Source organism: Schistosoma mansoni, chromosome 1, assembly GCF_000237925.1.
Source record: "Schistosoma mansoni strain Puerto Rico chromosome 1, complete genome".
NCBI classification, from domain to species: Eukaryota; Metazoa; Platyhelminthes; class Trematoda; order Strigeidida; family Schistosomatidae; genus Schistosoma; species Schistosoma mansoni.
In genome coordinates, this window is record NC_031495.1 from 28,232,525 (window position 1) to 28,256,525 (window position 24,001).

At 33.1% G+C, this 24,001-nt stretch overlaps 1 protein-coding gene across 1 annotated transcript in view; it reads left to right on the plus strand.

Annotated features, from left to right (window-relative positions):
• Smp_172400 (phosphatidylinositol-4,5-bisphosphate 3-kinase catalytic subunit alpha PI3K) overlaps positions 1-24,001 on the plus strand; it is a gene marked incomplete at both ends in the record, with an annotated part of 94,620 nt that overhangs the window by 23,205 nt on the left and 47,414 nt on the right. The window contains 11 exons of the mRNA XM_018793925.1: positions 1,921-2,217; positions 4,541-4,895; positions 8,719-8,920; positions 11,120-11,295; positions 14,915-15,001; positions 16,528-16,694; positions 17,682-17,764; positions 18,720-18,982; positions 19,157-19,355; positions 20,627-20,780; positions 21,941-22,038. Of these exons, the coding sequence (XP_018648389.1) occupies positions 1,921-2,217; positions 4,541-4,895; positions 8,719-8,920; positions 11,120-11,295; positions 14,915-15,001; positions 16,528-16,694; positions 17,682-17,764; positions 18,720-18,982; positions 19,157-19,355; positions 20,627-20,780; positions 21,941-22,038 (2,081 nt within the window). The remainder of the gene's footprint in view (positions 1-1,920; positions 2,218-4,540; positions 4,896-8,718; positions 8,921-11,119; positions 11,296-14,914; positions 15,002-16,527; positions 16,695-17,681; positions 17,765-18,719; positions 18,983-19,156; positions 19,356-20,626; positions 20,781-21,940; positions 22,039-24,001) is intronic.

A 24,001-nucleotide genomic window follows, 5' to 3' on the forward strand; every position in this document is an offset into this window, starting at 1 on the left:
AGGTAATTTAATGGTGGTAACAAATAAAAGAAAGATTGTATATACGGATATAGTACAGCAATAAAGACAGAAATGAAGCAATTTTAATCTCACAGTTTGAGGGAAGATAGAGAGTGTAGACACCTACGCCATTGTGATCGATTCTGAGCCATGTCACCCAGAGTCTCCAACCATTGGTTACGGTAGTCACATGGACCTCAACCAAGTAGTCTGCATCTGCCAATATGGCTCAGACTAGAAGTTAGTGACTTCGGGCACTGTTGTCACGTTTTGGTTTGGCCGCCCTTAACTCTCTTCCAACCATCGCTAATACTAGTCAACATTGCGCGTCGTGGTAATCGGTGTTCAGGCATACGTAACACGTAGCCTAACAATCTCAGTCGATGAAGATTCATGACCTCATCAACTGATTTACCATCATTCCCTTATACCATGTGTCTAACCTCACTATTACTTACCCGATGATCCCAGCAGATGCGAGCAATATTTCTAAAATATCTGTGGGCGAATACTAGTAACATACGAGTATCCTCTGCCCCTAATCTCCACGTTTCACAGCCGTAAAGTACAACGGAGCGAACTGCTGCGCAATATACCCGTCCCTTAATTGTTAGACGGATATCTCGTCATCGCCATAGGTGACGTGAGTTGGCAAAAGCCAAACGAGCTTTTGAATCTGTGCTGAGATTTCGTCAGACACCAACCCATTATGGCTGATCAGACATCGAAGATGAGTAAAGTTGTCGACGTGTTCGACTACTTCACTCTATCCTTAGTTCAGGTGTTGACGCAGGCCAGTCCTGGAGTAACAATTTACATTTAGAGGGGGGAAACGCATTCCAAATATCCTGGCATTATTACTCAGTTCTAACAGAAGACTCTGCATTTTGTCAGCGTTTTCACGAAACAGGACTATATCATCTGCATATTCTAAGTTGATAAGTGGACATCCCGATAGAAGATCAACGATGACTGATGGCAATATGGTCTATTTGAGTCCATCGTTAGTTTGGTGCAGGTGGTCGCCATGTAGGACGATGTCTCTCCTTATGCTTAAAATTAGTGTTTGCTAAAAATAAACGATTGTCTGAACAAAGTTGCAGTAGACGATCACCATTATTTGTTCTTTGAGCCGGAATACTAAAATATCCACCTGAATGTCTTTCTGTTTGGTTTAAGCTGCCTAATTGGGCATTAAAGTCACCCTCTACGAGTACTATGTCTGAGCGCTTAGCTTTTTGAAGAAGCTCAGAGAGCTTTCTGTAAAAGTCATCTTTCACTTCATCTGGGCTGCAGTCAGTGGGAGTGTAGTCAGAAACGACGAAAAAGCAATGACGTGTGTCCCTATCTCTCTGAGTTCTTATGGAGCCATTAAGCCGGACAGCACACAGGCGACTGTTAACAAGGATCCATTCTAGTAGTACTTGTTCTGCCTTCGTGCTAGGTGCTATTTCTACACCCGCAAGTCCACGAGAACTAGCCATCGGGTCGCCAGATACATGGAGGGTGTATCTCTTCTCCTTTCCGTTTTCGCGAGGTTCGGTCAAGTGAATGACAACGGCTTTTTTGTTTTTATTTTAAGCTTCTAACCCTTGCATACATATATGAATTTCAAATGAAGTCAAACCCATGATCGTCATGTTTGTGGATGGACACACTGCGATCCAACCACTAAGTTAACATCCGATGATGAGCTATTCTTATCCAGTGTTACAACAAAATCTAAAAATTTCGTGCTTGCCTTTATGTGTTGTCGTTAGTGTGCATTATTAGAAACGATTGTTTCAGTATGTATTGATTTACGATTGTTCCTTAACTAATATCATTCTATGATATAGAAGCACCATCTTCAAAGTTTATTAATTTTTGCTCATGAATTAATTATTTGCTACCATTTTCTTATTATTTACTAATTTGTAGGTGGATAGTGAATCGTGGTTAAAAGAAGTTCACTGTGCCAGTTCAAGTTTATGTCAGTCAGTAAAAGCTGTCTTAGCAGCTGTCTGTTATGGTATTGCTTTTTCTGACGTTATCAATGCATTAGGAAACATACAAGTGTGTATAATGGATATTGTATATGATATTGGTTTAAATCATAAAGTAACCGGTTTCAAACGTCACGATAATAAAAACTTTAGCAGCCTTCGTAGTGATAGTCAACAGAATACTACACAGGAAAATTGGTTTTCATCATCCTATAAGCGAAAACAGACTAGGGTGAGTACTTTTCAAATTCTTATTGTGCAATCATAGAGCATTAGATTTGTCTTACAAAATGTGCGGTTCGTATATTCATTTATTATTCGTGTTGCCTTGATGTATCCGACACGAGTATATCAAAAGTCGTACTACATGTAACGGTGAATAATCGTTCAAATCGATCAGTTCAAAGACGTCAATTATTAAGAAATACTCCTAATCATCAACTTATATTGACCTAATTATCACTGAAGTTTTATCCAGCCGTGTTTCTGCAATACACTTTATCGATTTATTCCAGTATGAAATCTACAAACATCATGTATTGCTACAAAGCATGTTATTGCCTGACGAATGAGTTGGAACACCGTATACTAGCAAACTATTCGAGTTGCTACTGGATACATGTTCACTGTTATCTGTTGGATCTTCATTGAAGGATGATTTTTTCAACTTACTAAAAATTTAAAAGTTACTCTCGTTTGCTGCACTTAGCTTCTTTTAATCGTAAATGTATGATGCACCCATGTGATGATATTGTTGTTTTTGGACATAAATTTCCAAGTCAGTCAGTTAGTCATTAGTAACATGTGATTTAGCACATGTGTGCACTGGTTCGATGTGTCTATACGCTTCATGTCATCCGAAAGAAATAAGAAATCGCCAAGATAAGCAGTATATTATTCTAACTAATATCAAAAATGATGAAGATCTTAACATGAGAAATACAGTTCAAATCGAAGAGCTGACTTCGAGGAATGCAAGTTCTCAAATGATGCTTAACTAATGACTTAGAGGAACTTAGAGAATGAATTCAACTGTGATACTGTGATAGAATTTCACTCTATGTAAACGAAGGAAGTCATTTAATCTTCTTGTTGATATATTTTGATATAATTCATCACAAAATGTGTAGCGTAATAACATAATGACTTTCCAACAAAATCAAAGTATTGTAAAGATCGAAGATTCTAATGAATGAATCTAGTTTTTTATTCATGAAACAGTCGAAATATTGTTGTCTTGTATTATCGGACAAGTACTTGAAAAAGAAACACAATTTTCACTCTTAAAATTTATGAATTCCCTTATTGGATAGATTCTATTTTTTACAAGAAATATCGAAAGCAATAATATACATCAGTTTGACTATACTCTCAAGTACTGGGGAATCTTGATTCAACAATCAGTTCGATAACCTTTACTCCAAGACTGTCTTATTCAGATTTGAAAAAAAACGCTGTTATATTATACATATGTTTCTGATGTTTTATCGTAGATTTATGAAATTTCTTGGCTTGTTTTCTAAACTGATATTTCGCACCTACGTTATTCAATATTATTATATTTTTCATCGTTTTCTGATAACCAGTCTTGTTTTATTGCGTCAATTAATTAATTTACTTATGACGCATTTGTTGTTTTACTGCTGAGCATCAATACTGATGGCAAAGTCACTTTTTTAAAGTTTATATATATATATATAATACTAGGTCCTTCAAAGAACCTAATTGAGTCTGATTTCACAGAAAATTGTATCAAGCCTGTTTCCTTCCACAACATATTTATTCTATTTTGTATGATAAGGGAAGTCTTTTTATTCCCTGCTCATAAGAGACTAAATAATTTAAGCAGCTCACAAAATCCTTATTATCACATAGATATTTCAGTATTGAAACTAAATGTTTGAAATTTTTGAGTTGACGTTACAAATTCACGAACTGATTCTCTATTAGTAATTATTACCCTCTTCCTTCTAGATCAGGCAGTGGCGGAAATTGTCGAATTCAGTAGGTTTTATTTCGCATATAGACCTTAGCTTGACAAACATGAAACAAGGCGACACTTGGACCAATTGGGGGGGTAGGGAAAGCTTCAGTAGTGCTCATGCATGACTTTACCAGATATAGAACCCAAACCTTCTCATGGATCACCAAAACCATTTTACTTTTGAACCCCTGGGTTGTAACGGTTGTAGTTAGTACTGTAAGGTCACATTCTAGAACAAAATAGCTGTCCGTTGGTTCCTGGTTTTCAGTGATGGTCTGACTGGAGTCATTTTGTAGTGTGAAAATACAAACTGTTCTTTTTTTCTAGTCATTGATGCTGATCAAATGGTATTGATGAGACGTAAATATAGTCACTGAACTGTGACTCGACATTAAGTTACACACTACTTGATGGTACATAAAAAGCCATAAAACTAGATTTCTTTGTTGTTTCGAATTAGAAGAATCTTTGCATATCATGTTTTAGATTGACAGTTATGTTGGAATTTTATTTACATTTCTATACAGTTGATTGATCGAAACTTATCCCTTTCGATTTCTTTTTATTTCAGACTTCTCCAACACCTGTATCCAACCTTCAATCCACTCTTAAAAATACAAGCAAAACACTTGTCAATTTAAAACATGATATAAAGCTGCAATCAAGAAAGAAGCTACATAATTTGATTTTATCGTTGACTAAAAATCTTCTTTGTCAACTAAGTGCATTTTTTATATGGCGTCATGTTAATATCTCAGTAAATCCTCAATTAATTGAGAATGATAATTTTTTATCCAATGGTGTATCAAATGAATCATTTAGTTATTTGACTAATAAACAGCTTTATCATACCAAAAGTGGACGACCTAAAGCTATGCTTATAACGGATGATGCTGATGGGGAATTTTTCAATGACCGTCAACAGTGTAAGTTTTGTATATGTATGTGTGCATTTGAGAGTTTAAAGCTGATTTTCTGTTATTTCTCTATAATCATGTCCCATAACAAATTGACCGAAATGACATTCTTTTATGATAGATCCGATCTATTATGACTTAAACTAAAGTTACTAGTTTTAAATTTAACTATGAAACGACTGTCCAGCTATTTTTTAAAGATGTTTTGTCCTTTTATCTGGATGGTTTTTATCTTGAAACCTCCATTGTCTTTCTCGACGGCATCATCATTGAATACTTCAATGAAAAGTAAGTCATTAGAATTTCTGTCTTCACTTCTAACCTAATCTCTGTCTCTCCTTTTTCTTATTAGTTGGTGGATTTAGTTTATTTCGATCTATATATTAATTGATGGACGTTTGATTTTTCCCAATATTTCAACGAATTCCCGGTCGAATTCATGTTAGTTGATCATACGCATATATATGAGTTAAGCATTTTTGTTGTGTTTAGCAGCTAGCTGATGTTCATGTTTAAGTAGATGGCGCAGGTATCCGCCCTGTTCTACTTAGCTCTTCTCGTAGTTTTTATCACTTATTTCGTAGATTATATTTGGTTTGTCTCCGTTTATTGTTGTGTTCTTTGACCTTCACAATATCAGTTGTAAAGATTTTCTGAGCTTGTGCGCTGAACGTATTCCTAGCGTCCTGAATTGTTTATTTGCGATCTTGTAGATGTTTTTCATGTAGGATAAAATTATCCGCCTAGTGAATTTTATAGTTGAATTTGTATTTGGTGATCTATCTGGGCTGCAAATATTTTCCATCATTTCAACAGTATTGTACAATATAAAATATGATGTCGTTTAATATTGTATAATTCATGTGCAACAAACTAATAGCTTGATGATCATCACTTTTCTTGTAATTAATACGACAATAGCTTCATTAGTCAGTGATAAATCAGTTTTGTAATTTTCAAATTCATTAATTTTCTTGGCCAGAATTTCGAGTTTATTTTTGGAAAAGACCGAATATCTTGTAACACGTTACTTACTTACGCTCCTTACGACTCGTGGAGGAGTATAAACAAACCACCAGCGTTATACTTCAAACTCTATCCTGAACTATCCCTTCAGTTGTTTCCAGTTGCTATTTATCCTTTTCATGTCTACTTCCAATTCTCGGCTCAGTGTGTTCTTTGGTTTTCCTATTTTCCGTTTCCCTTCAAGAATCCGTGTTAGCTCTTGCCTCGTGATAGAGTTTGATGATTTCCTTAATGCGTGTCCTATCTAACTCCAGTGTTTTTTTTCCCAATTTCCTCCTCAGCTGGAAGTTGCTTTACTTTCTCCGACGTTAGGCGTTTGCTGATGGCATCTTGCCAACGGACATTGAGTATATTGCGTAGATAATTATTTAAAAATACCTGCATTATATTGATGATGGTTGTAGTAGTTCTCCAAGTTTCATCTCCGTACAGTAGAACTGTCTTGACGTTCGAATTGAAGATTATCAGGTTGATATTGGTTGACAGTTGTTTTGAGTTCCATATGTTCTTCCGCCCAGCGTTTCTCCATCAAGTACAAATGGGTTGGTGTTCTCTGAGATGTATTTGAGGATGTTGCTTTTTCCTTGTGTAAATTGAGGCCTACTGATGCAGAGGCTGCCGCTACATTAGTTGTCTTCATCTGCATTTGTTGACGTGTATGAGACAGAACAGCTAAAACGTCTGAGAAGTACAAATCTTCTAATTGATTCAGAGCTGTCTGTTGTATCCCATGCTTTCCCTCAGATGTCCAGGTCTTCATAATCAAGCCGACCACCAGAAGACGATGAAAGGGGTAGAGTAGACAGCTTTGTCAAACTCCAGTCCTCATTTGGAATGCATCTATCAACTGTCCTCCATGCACAACTTTGCACTGTAGTCCGTCGTATAAATTCTGGATGATGTTGGCGATTATCTTAGGTACTCGTACCATAGTATCGAAGAAGTGTCGACAATGTTCTGCTATCCACGTTGTCAAATGTTTCCCAGAATCAAGGACGCATAGTGATGTATAGTGACAAATTCCATTCAATTGATTGTTTAGTGATGTTCCGTAGTGTCGCGATTCGGTCTGTGCACGACCGATGCTTACGGAATGCAACCTGTTGATCTCGAAGTTGGGCATCTACCGAGTCTTTCATCAGGTTCAGCAACACTGTTGAAAACCCTCCCTGATACTGAAAGTAGTGTGATTCCTCTAAAGTTCTCACATTTGCTGTGACCTCCTTTCTTTGGTATCTTGATGATGAGGTATCTTTCTTTCCAGTCTGTTCACACTTGTTCTTCCTCCCAAATCCTCATAATTAAATGTGGAGCATCTTTGCAGTTGCTTCTATGTTTCACATGAGTGCTTAGGCTTGTATGTTGTCAGGTTAACCAGTTTCCCACTCCTGATTTGTCTGACGACCGGCCATCTTGATTTCTTCGATCATTGGTCGAGTGATATCTGTAGGAAGGTATGTGTGCGATTCTTCGAAGTCCAGTGGATTCAATGAATCTGATCTATTCAATAGTTTCTCGAAGTGTTCCACCTATCGGTTCCTCTGTCCTAAAATTTCGGTGATTGGCTTGCTTTCTTTGTCCTTCACCGGTTTCTCTGGTTTAGTACATTTTCTTACTAGTTTCTTCGTAGTGTCACATAGTTACTTCACATTTCCTTCTCTTGCAACTTGTTAGGTATTCCACTTATTTCTTCACGTCAGCCTGAATGTTCTTCTTCACTTGCTTGTTTGCTACTAGCTATTCCGCTTGTGCCTTGACTTTCTCTGTTGTTGTTGTTGTTCGGCTGTTGTTAATTACTGTCTTGTTGTTCTTGTTTTCTTTAATTTTCTGTAAGGTTTCGACAGACATTCATTTCTTAAGATGACGCTTGTTGCGACCCAGCACTTCCTAACACATTGACGTTAGTGCTTCTTTGACCCCTCTCAAGTTGTCCTCCATTGTAGTTTCTTATTTTTTCAGTTGTTCTTGTAAGGCTTGAAACCTGTTGTTGAGAGTTAACTTGAGTTAGTTGAGTTTGTCAGTATGTCGAAGGAAGGCTGTATTGAACATTTGTAATGCTGTTTGTCCAGTTGTCTAATGCTTCTTTAGCTTCAGTTTCATCTTCACAACAACGAGTTGAAGCTATGTCAGCTTCCCTCCTATTTCTCAAGTCTTCCATTGACCTACTGAATTTTCTGTTGATACAATTATGATCGATCTGGTTGTGTGTGGTTTTGTTTGGTGAGACCCTGTAGCTTTGTGTATGCGTTTAAGTGGGAATATTGTGGTACTTATAACCAATTTGTTGAATGCACAAGAGGGAAGGTATCAGATTCAATCTGGAAAAATACATATTACGGAAGTACGAACGAAAAAACACACTAATCATCCGTTTTATATAGCATAAAAATGTTTTTGGAAAACACCACAAAATAGCGTACTAAGAGAGGAAACGAATCAATGATATTTAAGATCCTTTTAAGTGGAAAATACAAACCGAAGGTAAAAATGGGCGCTTTTGGAGCGGAAATCAGAAGTTTAAATTTCCATAATAGAATTACAAAAATGAGACGTTTACCAAGTAATTTTTAGAGCTCTAACATCCGTAACAAGTTGATTACACCAATTTAATTAGCGATTTATAATTATTTAATTCCATCAAAATTTCAACTAGACCCGACTTCAGTATTCGAATAATTATCTGTGACTGGCTAGTGTTGGAGTAAATTTATGTATGTGTGTATGGTATTTTGATTGATTGGATTGTCATACGGATTGTTTTGAACTGCTCATCAGTAGATTTTGAACTTTAATTTTCTTTTCATAGCTGAACAGAAAAGAGAAGTGAAGAGTTCCATCAATTGTTTAGATGCTATAGTCGTCGGGCTTATCGCTATACACAATCCTCCACCACGTAAAACAACTGGAGCCTGTAATTCAAATGTAATTAGTAACAATACAACTGTTAATTCATCTTTGTCTAGTTCATCGTCTCCTAGTCAAACCAATCCTAATACATCTTCAACAAGGTAAATTATTCTCACACAAATTAATCAGCTTACTCAATTTATATTGAGTAGGTTATAGGCAGAGTTAAACTGTTTCTACCTTTTGTTTAATTTAAACTTGTGTGCATAAAAATCAATTTTCCGTCATTGTGTTGACTTTACTAATCATGTGTTATTTATTTAATCGTTGAACTTTTCATGTGTTCAAAGGTGCAGTAAGTAATAACATACTGCCATATCAATCTAAGATAGATTGTTTTCGAAATGTGAACTTTATATTTAAAAAAAACCAATTTATTATGTGCATATTCTCTTACATTGTTTCGAGCTACACTTTAGATAATATGCACTAGTTATAATACTGGGATATCCCAACTAAAGTGGATTATGTTCATCAGTTAATCATTTGTTGAAAGGTAGAAAGCTTTTCCAACTAATTTCATTGAGTATATTTGACAGTTACGACGATGTTCAGAAGCAAGACCTAATCCTCTCAGACCTGTTAGCTGACATGTTAATTCATTCAATAATTTACCCATCTTGAAGTAAATTTGACTGTTTAATCACTTCTAATGGTACAGTTTCACGTATTGTACTTCAAATCTTCAAATATATGCTATCAGAGTGAAATTCGTTTTTGAAGTTCATATATTTAGCTTCGAAAACGATGGTTATTAGCCTAAGAAGGTAACAGTGAGTCAACTCAATCTGATCATCACGATTGTTTTGTTAAAGAGAATTTTACTATTTATCTTTTGAGATTGTTATTTTATTTGTTTGTTCATTACAATAACGTTTAACCTATTCAGTATTGATTAGATATTTTTTATAGTACTGAATTATATAATTAGCTAACGTTTCGGTTTTATTTTCTGTAATTGAAATGGAATTTATTGTATTTAACACGAGAATGTTATTAGAACAAACTTACTGTTGGAAAATAATAAATAATCTATTAAGATTATCTAAAAGTATGTCGTCTAGTTTACAGTATTCATAAAGTTCCACCTTAATCAAATATTTGAAGTTGACTATTGTGAAAGGTTTCAACTGAAATTGCGTGATGTTAGTTCAAGGTACATTTTACACGGAGGGTATAAAGGTCTTTCTTCTTAAAGATTAGAATTTTGTCAGGTTAAAATCAGTTTTATAAATAAAGAAATTGTAAACCGAAAAAGCAAGAGATGAAATTTTTATGGGAAGATTTGCTATCAATAATTGATTAACTGTATTCAGTTCAGCTGTAAAAACTGAATATCTTTCATAGTTGATCGAATGGTCTAATGATTATCCACACTATCAATGAAAGTGATTGCGATCACTTCTCAGTTTGTCAATTAATTTCAGAGTTATACAACTTTCAAATTCATGTTAACGATTATCTGTTCCACAAGAAAAATGCATAAACCGATGATATTTTAACTTGTAGCTGGGTGATGGTATCTATTTGCTCTTAAATTGTCGAGCATAATATCTAAAGAGGGATGAATTTAAGAAATATGTGTTGATTATTTGTAAAGATGAAATAGTGATAAGGTTTCTAAATACTTTAAAAAAACATTCATAGTATCTTATCAAAATTTGAAAGGTGTTAGACAGTTGTGGTGCATACACTCCTGATAAATGTCGTTCAGATTACTTCAAAAGCACTATTGAGTTTACTTGGTTTTTCGTTTCCTCATGACAATTTAATTGAAACCCAATGAATTTTTCTACCCCTATGAGTTTTTATGCAGTGTCTTAAAAGTAGTAATTTGTTCCGAATTTGTTTCATATGGCGTTCATTCCTCTAGTTTTCATCTTATCAATTCCCTATCGTTGTATTAATGCGAAGTATAGCTGCTTCTTTTGATGCACACGTGCATAAGACTCTAATTTGTATATGGTTGACTCACTACATTCGTATGTTTTTGGAATATTTAGTAAGTTTTTATCAGTCCAGTTATAATAAGCAATGCTGTAACGATATTATGTATTTGACATCGATTCAACATAAGTTTTAGCCGGATTTAATGACACAAACACAATAAATAATCTGATAAATAATTTAGATACCATGGAATTTATTTGTTCGATAACTTTTATTAAAAGACACTTATTCAGATAGTTCCCTGTCTATTTGAATGCTGATTATATCTATTTATTTTACAATAAAATCCTATTATCTGTTTGACGAGTCTCAGTTGTTGAATTTACTTTTCTAATATCCATATTTTCCAGAACAGATGGATATTATTGTGTACGCCTTGGTTTAGTGTACGCTGGACGACCACTAGGCAAGGTATATCCCAGTTCATTGACTACTCATCATGATAATATAAACGATAATCATCATAGATCATCGCCTTATAAAAATCACACGAAAGAAATCTCTTGGACTAATATCAAACTATCCGGTCGGATAATTCAATATCATTTGATTTGACATATCACGTGTAAACTATATGTACTAGTCCTGACAGCTGGACAGACTGATATGACTCATTTTGAAGTAAGACCAGTGGTTCAAATTTCCAAGTATGTTTAACCTTTGAAGTATAATTTTATGGTCGCTTTTTAAGAAAACTAGATACGAGGTTCAATCTTAAATTTCTTTAACACCGCAAGTATTGTTTAGCACAGTGGAGAAATTTGAGATACTTGAATACTCTCCCTAAAACTTGCAGATTTCCAGTCAAACACTAGTGTATATGAATACTATACATTTAATACCTGACAAGGGGTTAACTCACTCCCGTGAAATATGTTGCCAAGTGTGGAATATAAGTCAACGAAACAGTGACTTTCTAGGTTATAACACTTCATTTCTAACCAATAGATTGTACATGTAAATAATTTTCATTGTTCACATTTCTCACTTGTCTAATGTACTAATCTGTTTCAATAAATATCATACTTTTTGTTTACTGAGGAATTGACTATGTATAGAGAACTTTTATGTAAAACTCATTAAGTAAGAGAATGTATCGATTTCACTCTAATTTCTCATATAATCCTAAAACAGCATAAACGTATAGGTTATAATTTTTTCTGTTAAGAATAAGTAATAAGTGAGGTACTGATAATTCAATTACGGAGTCAAAAAGTCGATGGTGATATTATTTACGTTATCTGTTAAACTGACCCTGACCTGACTGTTTTACTAAAATATACTGTCTTTGACTTTTCAAATATTCCAATGGTTCATTACATTCACTTCACACCAAAGATTTTACTCACTGTAAAACAAGCTGACCATTCTATGAAATAATTTCAATTTGTTTATATAATTTGACAGTTACCAACTTTTGGAAGTTAGAAAGCATGCTTTTTTTCCAATTTAGCATATAGTATGGCATGGTAAGTTAAAACTGTGTAGCTGAAATCATGTCGTAAAAATGAAAATGTAAATCATTCGATTTACAATCGGTTTACAAGTCAACCTCAATCATAATTGGCTTTTTAGTAATCATAATAATAATTCTATTCAGTATAATATATTTGGCGATTTAAAAGTTGAGATCATGAATCAATCGAAGTTAGACCACCGTGAAAAACCTGAAAGCACTGGACGGCCGTTTCGTCCTATTGTAGGACTCTTCATCAGTATGCACCCACGATCTCAACTATTAAAATTACTATAATGTCCACAAAACCCCTTGTGATTTGAAAGTTCTCGGGAAATATTCAAGAACAAAGAGTATTAAAGCGAACGACCATTTTTTATAACTTCTTCGTCAAACTCTACAATTACAAATCCCAAATTTCCATTATTATTTGAATTAGTTCGTGTTTTAAACTGAAAATGACAACTTTCAGGTCGATTGAATCTTAAGTACTACAAATTACCGATGAAACAATGTAACATTATTAGTAATGTTAAAAAGAAATCATGCATAAAAGGGTAATAAAACTTATATGCCTTAAGGTGGTAAGTCCGAATAAATGGGTTAAAATCGTATGTAAAAAAACTAATACAAAATAGGAATTGTTGTGTCATAGTTGTGATGGTAGCAATAATGATTATAATCATCATAATAGTGATATAAAGAATAATTATTACTTGGAATATCATGTAAAATAAGCAAGACAAACGTGTAATTAAGAATAAGGTAAATGTCTTGAAAGGGAGCGCAAATCACGTTGAAGGAAAAGGAACGAAATTGGAGCTAAGAGTGAAATTACCCTAATGTGAGCCAAGTTAACTCAGTAATACTTTTGGATTTATAGCCTTAGAGTCTGATGAAAAAGTTATCGAAAACGACAGTTCACTATAATACTCTTTGTTATAATGTGCTTAGTACAACATAAAATTCTTAGAGTGTAGTATTTCGAAAAACTCCCTTTACTCTTCGTAGACGTCACAAGATACATATCTATTCATAAAATAGATAAGTAGAATTTTCTAAAATTAAATGAATTTTTTATAAGTAAATAATTATCTTTAGAATACTAAATAATCTACATTTTTTAAAGCATCGATTTTTGTTTACATCAGCCTTCTAAACTTGTTCGTCCCATTGTTTGTGTGCTAGATACAATATAATAGAACTTTTGTACTTTCATTTGCGTACATAGATCCTGGTGTGTTTGCATCCTGTTATGTGAAGGATGATAATACTAAGAACACGTAGCCTCTAGAAGAAATCGAAAGCGACGCTTACGCCAAGATGAATAACACGTGACATAGCTTTTATGACAATCTCTAAAAGTAAAAAGTTATGCAATTCCAACAAAGTGTTTAATTATATTTCATCCATAATTTCGTTATTCTGCCTTAGTGTACACTGTTTTGCACAGCATTTATCCATAGATAATCTAGGCAAGATCTTTTTTTATTTACATTAATGAAATCGATGCTAATGTCTTGTTGTTTTCATGATCTAAATTTACTTTATACTTTCACTATTCAACAACTATTTTACGGAAATTTTTAAGTCTATCATTTTTAATGATTTTTTGTATCCGATCTTATGTGTATGTCACCTGACTCAATCCATTTATTTATAAAATTATATATATATATATACCTCATAATCATTTTAACTGTACTCTCTCTTTATAATGCAGTGTTCATTATACGAGTTTGTTTATTTGTTATTGATAGTCGTACCTGTATTTTATTTGAAAATAGTTCATATTAATGGTGAAATGTTATGCTATCCATTCATAAGTATTTCGCTTAAATTTCATTCAAATGTTTCATGGTGTTTTCATTGTTATTTTTGATTCCTTCATCAAATACATTTACTAGTTTTGATGTGTGTTTTAAGTTACATTACAAAATTCAGTATTGACAATGGATTGAATGACATGACATGAACGACTTAGTTTTATATTATTGACTAATAACGAACGCTAATTTTATATCTGAAACATAAATTCTCTTCTTCAGCTCTGAGATAATCACTCAGAAGATATTTCTCATCATGAATCGTCATTAGATTAAGAAATATTAACAATCAAATGTTACTTTACTTCTGTTTCGTCATAATTCAAAACTTGTCAACAATGTTTCCTACATGGAAACTTAAATGAAATCAATCTTTAAATCATTTTTTCATAGAGGTTCTGTAATTTGTAGACAACCTAGTCAGTATCCAAGTTTCTAGTTATTGAATTGTAGTCAATTAATGGAATAACTCACTCCTCAACAGATATTATTGATAGTTTAAAATATGATCCAGGATCTTCCTAATATTAGAATATTATGAATCCTAATTTTTTTCTAAATACAGTTATTTATGTAATCAAACACGGACTCATAATACAGTTTCGACAATCTTTTCAAATTTAAGAATTCCAGTATTTGTTTACTGATATACAATTACAGCCTAAATAATTGTTAATATGTTATTGGTATCTATTGTAGACAGTTATCTTTTTCTTTACTAGGAGATAAAACATTCTTGATTAAACTTAATTTCTTTCTTAATAACGATCGGCGTTTAAATATTATTTAATTATGAGCAATACATGAACAATATTATTTATTTTCACTACTTATGTAATTCTTTTTATTGTCCATTTGCATAGGCTTCACGATTAGTCAACTTCCACGAGAAGCAATGTTAGCTATTAGTTTATTTTGGTGTAAGAAATTGAGTACGGACAATTCTGATGGTTAGTTGATATGATGAGATATAAACTAATAAATACGATTTGTATGCTTGTATTTTATATTCAGTTGAAATATTTCATCGTACATTTACGAAACTATGTAAAATGGTTTGTGAAACCAATGGTTTAAAGATATATATGGCTTATCATGAGATCTGGGTAGTGTAAGTTGAATTCCTGGTTGTGTTGTAGTTGCTACAGCGCCACAAATTGGGGAAAAACAGCTCTCTTTGATATGAAGTCTACTTCATTGTCATTACTTAATGGGGTAACTGATTGTCAGGAAAATCCAGAAGACTCATCGGAAAAGTCGAAAAAGTGCTCTAAAAACTCTGAGAAGCATCTTATCCAATCAGCATTCAATAAACGTTTTGCCAGAAACATCTAGAAAGTGAAAAGTCACATGTCGAGTTTCTGATTGGATGATTATCTATACTGTCACTATGTTTAGTAGTATTCCAGAAGTTTCCAGAAGCCCAGGGCCATCTAAAAGACTATAAAAACCCTAGATTTTCTGTTCATAAACGAACCTTTGAAGTAAAGGTTTCTTCCATATTTCGCGCCTTTTATCTCGTGTTCAAGTCGCTGCGGGTTACTAGAAAGGCTTAGGAATCGAATCTAGCGTTCAAGTAAGAAGACTTATTATTGATTTATTGAGTCCACTAATGATGAGTCTGTTTTACGTCCAATAACACTAATGACTTTTGTTTTATCTTGTTGCGTTTATACAAATTGTCCTAACGCAATCTGCGCAATCAGAAAACGAGGAGTCGTCGATTTACCCTTTTTATTTTAATTAAGTAAATACTAAAGCCTTATCTGTTTCTTACAAAATGATCAGATGAATGATAAAATAATTGAATACCCATTTTATTTCGACGTCATATTATGACTACTCAGTACTGACCACACGTTGATTAAATTCGGAAATGATATTCATATTCCAATTAACTGAGTGAATGTTCACGGTGAGGCGTAAGGATTTTATTTTCGTGTTGTATAGTGTTGAGGATTAATCCTGTTTATCAGTGTCATAGTAGTAGGTGGAAATAACTTCACATTCCTCTATATTTTCCGCTTGTGTTTTCTTAGTTGATATCTGTCTATGACAAGATTGTTTTCAGGCTGGTCTGTTCCATCTCAATGCTCATGAATTATTCGGTTTCAGTGATTTGTTCTCATGAAACGGTTTATGTGACTTTTGTTTTCCTGTATTATGATTATTTAAATGGAATATATTAGTGATGACTGACAGTAGACTGTAAATCACATGCTAAACACTTGTTTAGTCTAAACAAATACCCATAGAGTTGTAAATTATTTTAAAGCTATAATATGAATCTGATGTTTTGTTCAAGTGTTATGAATTCAAAGATCTACTGTAATTCTTTATTAAACGATTCTGGTAGAGGCTCTGTAACAATTGAACAAAATGTATCTCTAGTGTAACAGACATATGCCTTTATAGGTTGATATGTTTTCAAGTTGAATATATTTATTGCATGAAAACAAATTAAACTCTATTACAGTTGACGGAACGTTAATCGGTTGGGTAAATGTACCTTTATTCGATATAAATGGTCGATTAAAACAAAACACAATGATTGTTGGTCTTTGGCCGCCATCTGAATTAATGCATGAATATCGGCCTACATGGTCCCAATCAAATAATTCACCAGGATGTCCAGTTGTACAGGTAAGATGCTTTCAGTGTTGTTTTATTTTTACTTACTTATCGCATCAATTCCTATTTCATTAACTCAAGAATCTGTGCTTGAGTAGCATACTACATGCAAGCGACTTATACTGTTTAGCTTGAAGCGGTATTTGGCGGGACTATAATTTATGGACGAACTTTGAACGAATCCAATGTGACATTGAGAAAATTAGCCAATCAGGAAGCAATTAGTATAGCGTAAAATATATTATACAAAACCAAATAATTAGAGTGGATGCACTTCTTCCACATGGTTCAAAAACTTGTCAAGGTTAGGAAAACGTTCAAAGGTTCTAAAATCGCAATGCATAAGGTAGAGGAACTCATCCATATGGCTCCATAATATTCGATCTCTGGAGCCATGATAAGGTCGCAGAAACTCTCTCAGCCTTGACCACATAGCTCCAGTATTGTTTGTATGTACTCCGGTTGTGTAAGTTTGTCATTTTTATTACGCATATATTCCTACAATACCTATAACATTGAAGAGCCTAAGCTTCAGTAACATCTGCGAATATTTCGACCAATGTTACTGGTGCTTTTGTTATACAATTCGCGAGAATTAATATAATTTGCCTTAGTCTCAATCTGAATCGAGCGGAAAAAGTTCCTATTCCGGGAGACTTCTTCCTCCAACATGTATTACATCGAAGGACAACATCACAGTAGTCTGCACAAAGTCTACGAGTCATTTGATTACTGCAATTACTAATAAAGGAACTTCTTAGTAGTCTCATTTGTTGTAGCCGCTTAATCATCACGTCTTATCTAAAATCCTCTGTGAACTATACGTACATGAGCACCAGGTACTGAAATCGGTGCCGTGACCTTGAGATCCTTCAAACGCTTCTGGTTGGCTCGTCCATAAATTATAGTCTCGCCGCTGTATTTTACTAATCTACTATCAAACTGTAAACAATGTATATAACTGTATTTCTTTGCTTGTTTATTATTATTTGTTTGTAGCTTTGTTTTCCTGAATATCAATATGAAATTGAATTTCCTGTCATTATCCAATCAGAAAGTGAATTGGAGAATTTTAGTGAGATGTGAGTCTTGTTCATATGTATCTTGATCAATCTATTTTCAAGTTAGTGGATTACATTTATCCCTATAACTTTATTGACTAAATGGGGATTAATAATATTCACTTGGTAAAATTAATCCCTGTAAAAGTGTACTTTCTTTCAATACATAACAAAAATCATCTTATTATATTCGGAAATTTATATTTTGGATTCATTCATGTATTATTGACTTCTTTCTTATTATTATATTTTTGATACTAATACTTTACAACTCGAAAATCTCACTTTCAACTATATACATAATATAATTTCAAATTCTTTTGGATAAATATGGGGAGTAATTTTGCAGTAATGTAGATATTTTGTTTTCTTTTAACTCGTTATAGATCTCTAATATTTGTCAGATATTATTGTCTGAGTTCAGAACACTGTTTAACTAGCGAATGTTGGTCTACCTGAATCGATAGATGTTTCGAAAAAGGACGTTTACTGTGCAAATTACAATATTCAACATACTTTTCTTTATTGTCTGAATGGTGTGTTGATGTGATTTTGGATAATTGTTTTCGTCATGGTCTGAAACGTATCAGTAATGCCTATTCGATATATCACGTCAAAGCTGGATGGCAGTAATCTAGGTTTTGTGTTAAGTGTAATATCTCTGAATCCAGTGGTTCACAATGTTATCACCGTCGTTTCAACTGTAATTTGTACGTTTTGTATCCAGTCTCTTGGTGTTGTGTATTGTTGTAAAGTGCGAAATTAAAGCGAAAAAGCTATTAGGTGCTCTTAGGTTTTAAAAATAGCGTTCTAGTCATGTAACAAAAGGATATATGGTGATATTAATTTTATTCGTGTTTTGAAAAGTAGTTTCTTACATGTTTCTAAAATAAATAACATTAAAATGTGAAATACACATCTTATAATTCTTATAAAATCATGTATGAAGTAGTTTTTTTTCTTTTTGATTTTACAGACGAGTTTCATCTTTTCAATCACTTTGTTCCGATGCAAAACAGTCGATTAATGAAGCTAAATCTGCTATATTCATGCAAATATTAAATCCAGAATTATCATTTAAATCTCTTGATGGATGTTTAATGGCTTATAGTGCAGCATCTTCATCAGTGCATCGATCTAAACAACAAGAACATGTTCCAATCCCTGTTTTACAATTAGCTGTACTCAATTCTATGAATTCATCTTTTAATCAGTACAATGGAAATGTGATTGGCAATGGTAGTTGTAATAATGGTATCAGCGGTAGTGGTAGTGGATCAAGTGGTCATATTGGGAACAACTCTACTTCTAGTAATAATAGTAATAATAACAATCATAATAATAACACTAATAGTTGTAATAGTAGTAATAATAGTATTAGTAATAATTTAACAACATGTAGTATCAATTCAGTCTCTTGTTATCTACCATGTCCACCTGCAATCGCTATTGAAGTTTTATGGAATTTACGTTATTCTATATGTGATGTACCTGATGCTATGATCGCATTTGTTATCAGTTGTCTGGTTAGTTGGCCACAAACAACAAGACAGAATTTAAAAAGTGATACGGATAAATGGTGTTGGCAAAAATTAATGAAAGAAGTATACGGGTGATTTGAGTTTGTTTTATTGGTATTTATGTGTATGAACTTTTCAGTGTTTACTTTACTGAATATTAAGGTGTACAAAACTTATCGTAGTAAATAATATGCAACAATAAAGTTTGTACTGCCTATTAGTCGTGTGAATCATATTCTTATTTTTAAAAAATCGATAATTGGTATATTCGATTCTTGGTTGATACATTACCACTCACTCTGATATGGATATATCAAACCTGGCAATCTTGGATTCAATATATACTTGTCAGTGGACTTTGTTTTACTTTCGTTGAGATATTTTCGAAAGCATTTGTTTATTTTCACTTTGGAAATCCGGTGTTAAGAATTTATCAGATTGGTGATCTGAATTTGTTGTAACTCAATAACTATCGACTACAGATTCATCGTTAAGCCAAATTTCTTTTGTGTCTAGTGGTTAATGATGGTACTTGTCTGGTCATCTTAAACTAGTTACGTAGAGTGTAAAGTATGATTTGTAATATATCAGTCGGACTACCAAAGCATTCAATCGATAGATTATCACATTCTACAACTAAATATTGAATTATGTTCTCAACAATAAGCAGTTAGTCAATGAAATGTGGCTAGTTTATCTTCTGATTAGTGTGCAGTTTAGTCTAATTTTATTGGACAATCAACCTGCCTATACGACTGCGAGGGTCTGAATTATTTTTGGTGCTTGTAGTCACGACTTTATTTCCTGTCATTAATAACTGATAACTCTATTTAACTCGTCAAGAGAAAACCTTCTGTATAAAGGGAATGATTAAAAATTGGAAAAAAATTATATTATCATTCAATTCTAATAAATACCCCATAAGTAACTCACTTCCTGCCATGCTAACCCACCTGATTTGATATGTTTTCATAAGTCGAAATACGTTTTTAGCAGCTCTACGTTGATTATGGCTGATTGATGCGGACTTAACTGTAATCTCCATGTTCGTTTTAATCATCCAGCAATACATTTAATTTTTTGTATAATTTACGTACATAACTGCTTATGCTTCACCAAACTTTACTTCTTCAATCTTTGCCTCATTTAGTTTTATAAGGACTAGGAGATTAGATCTAACAATTAGCGATTTGACTACCTTGTTTGAATTTTTTTGAATACCTTAGTAAGTCGAATTACCTACTTGATTTGTGTACTGAATCGCTATTTGAAGGTATTTATTTCATTTCCATGCTACGCAACAACTAATTATAATTCATCACAAAACTGATATTTTATTCAAGTTAATATTGTTTTACTTCAGTCTTTTAGCAGTCACTCCAGTGCCTTATCCTGGTCTCATTCTACGTCTACTTTCATCGGATGTTGCAGACCAAGGTATACGTCATTGGGCTACTAGAGCATTATCATTACTGTCATCAGATAATCTTCTTTTATATCTTCCTCAAATAATTGAGGTACTTTTAATTTTGCTCTATTTAATTGTATTATGTGTGTCTTTGCGATAACGTCTGTCTTTTTATACCTAACTCCTATAGTCGTTTGTCTGTTTGGTAGTCTATGTTGTATGCTGTAATGTTCTCTATCAAAATCATAGATTGTTAATGACTAGTACACTTTTCAAGTTCTTTTTTTATTTGAAAGGTAATCATTCTTTATGAAAATTACAAAATTCACTATGAATACAACTTATTCCTTCATTGACTAGGTAGCCAGTTGATATAAGTTGCAATAGTTGGACGTACTGACAATGTAGATCAATTCAACTGGTGTTACCCATACCGATAGATTAACTGTAATGTGGTCAAGTTAAGCAGCCCTAGGGAAATATTTTCACTGAATGTCGAATTCGTCTAGACTCGCGATAAATGATTGTTTAACGTTTCATATGTAGTGACTTATTAATAAGATTACCTAGTATTTTTCTCCCAATAATAATAAGAAATCCTAATGGTATCACACATGAAAATCCAGGAATATCCTCTTTTTCTTATTTAAAATTAGGAATATTCTAGTTAAATAGACAGAAATCAACCGTTCATTTAATTAGGAATGTTAGTGTGGTTTACAATATATAGTTAGACTAATCTACTATTTGATGGTTCAATAACGAAACATAGGGTTGGGTTGTAAGCAGAACGTTTTTATTTATCACTATAATACCTAACTATCACCATGTTCCAAAAAATATTTGTTTTACCATGAGGTGTTTAGGGATTGTTGAATTTTACAATTTACATCATATATTGATCTTAGTCAACCTTTGAAAATCAAGAAGACAGCTTTCTCTTCTTGGTCTGGGACTTAGCATGGTCCGTCAATGACTTCCCCCTGGAATCAATCACAAGACTTTCAGTTCGCACGGTGAACACTTAACTTTCAAATTATTAAACTGACATCCAATGATTTTCATGTCTAATTTTAATCAATTTCTGTTGATTCTCAACCATCTTTTTATTTCATGCTATTTATCAACTATATAGACTATACTTATTAGTTTTTCAATGGAAGTTATAGTCTTGTGTGTTGAACGTTGGCGTTATTTTTTGTTCCTGCTTGATTTCATGTTGTTTTCTTCAAGATAATGTTCTTGTTTTTCCAATTTTTTTCATCTTAGGCTGTAAATCATGATTTATACCTTGATTATTCTGGTTTAGTAAGTTTACTCTTATATAGAGCTGCATTTTCAATGCGATTCGCCAATTCTTTATATTGGTAAGTTATGAATAATAAGAAGTAATAAATTATTACGTTATATAAGCTGTATAGTGGATATGTTGTATACTGATGACAAACTGACGAACCCCATCGGTTCAATTACAGCGAATCGTGATTGGGTCCAAGTATAATGCTTACATTGTGAATTTTTTAGATTGTGCAAGAATTTAAGTTATCAGTTTTCCCGAACTGATTGATCAAATGGTAGAATTAATTTGAAAGTTGGGAATAAAGTACACAATGAAAGTGTATTCTTCTTAAACACCTCTGGATATAAACTAGGCTCAGTCAACAGTTATATCGCAAATTTTCTCATAATAACTAAACATTGTTAGTACTAATTAAAATAATATATGTTGAATTGGTTAACCAACTGGTCATCTACAATTCCTTGAAATGTTCTTCTAAAGCCAGAGAAAACTTGGAAATATTTTGACTAATTAACATTTTCGGGAAAATTCTAAAAAACCACTCAGGAAATGATTGATTTTAGTTTCGAAATTCGGCTGTACAGTTACCAAATATCTAAATAACTTTTGTCGAAGCCTCTAGAAAACAAGGATCTTCTAAAACTATACATATACATCTGTTTTCTGTACATAAACTAACTTGCCAAGTACAACTTTTATCATATTTTCTACTTCGTTTTCTGTTGGATTTTCAAGAATCAAGAAAGGTTTAGTCTAGGAAAGGGCTATTGGGTCCGTATCTAACACGTTCGGTGCATGTGACGAAATAAGTAGGACCGGTCATGCTTTTCATATTTATATCTATAAGTCGTAGTAAATGCCTTTAAATGGCTAGTTCTACCTGTTTAACAAGCGAGATATGTTAGTATTTGTTCGAGGGATCTAGGATTTTCTTCTCTTGTATACATTCTTATCGAATCTTGATATGTTGTCAGGTAATATTTTGAAACTAATAACTTGTTTCATGAAGAAATTCATAAAAAAATTAGTCATCTCACCCACTAATAATCAAAATTGACTTTCACGATTTCAAAACTGTTACAGAAATAAAATCGAAACAATGTATATGGATTTCTCATTGTTAATTTTTATAGTTCGGTCTAATAGTATTTTCTATTGCGAATCGCCGAATCAGAATTTCTTTACAGAAACGTCTTATTATTTGCAACTCAGATGTGTTTAACTTATAGAGAATGAATATTGGCAAATCAAAGCGTGAAATCAGTCCATAAAGTCGATGGCTTTTGTGCTAAGCCATATTGATTAATGGTTGGGTTCCGGGTTATTATCTTGACCAGTTGTTAGAGATGTTGGGTGATGTAGCTCAGGACTGGCGGCAACAACGCAAAAACAGTTACTCTTTGACTTCTCCCAGATTCTGTGTTTCAAAATAATTCTATATGTTTCCTACAAATTTATTCATTCTTCACGATTTGTATTCTCTCTACTCATTGCCACTACTTCTCCCATTGTAATATCTATTTTGATACTTTGTTATCTCTGTCCTTATGAAGTGTGGCAATTCAGGCGGATACACGTTTGTGTCATGCTCTTTGTTTATTAATAATAATGACTGACTTGTCGGAAGTTCTAATAGTAATACATAATATGTAAATTTAAAATTAAGAATGCAATTCGAATATCTCATTATAATACTCTAAGTGTTTCAATATTTCTTTACCCAGCCATATTTTGCCGTATATATTATGCTACATTTAGGGAATATTTGAGCAATCATAATAATGTATATCCTGAAAAGTATTCACAAATTTTATGCAGATTTTATAGCCACAGTCTTACTGATATAACAAAGTATTTACACATTGAGTAGGTGTTAATTACGGTATTTATCACAAATTTGTCCAGATAATATATCTAAATATGTACAGTCTCATAATTAGTATTAATTAGGAGGTCGTGTATCGTTGGCTATTCATATGGACCAGTAGATAACATTTGTAGGCGGATATTTGAGCAAGGCTTTTCATTTG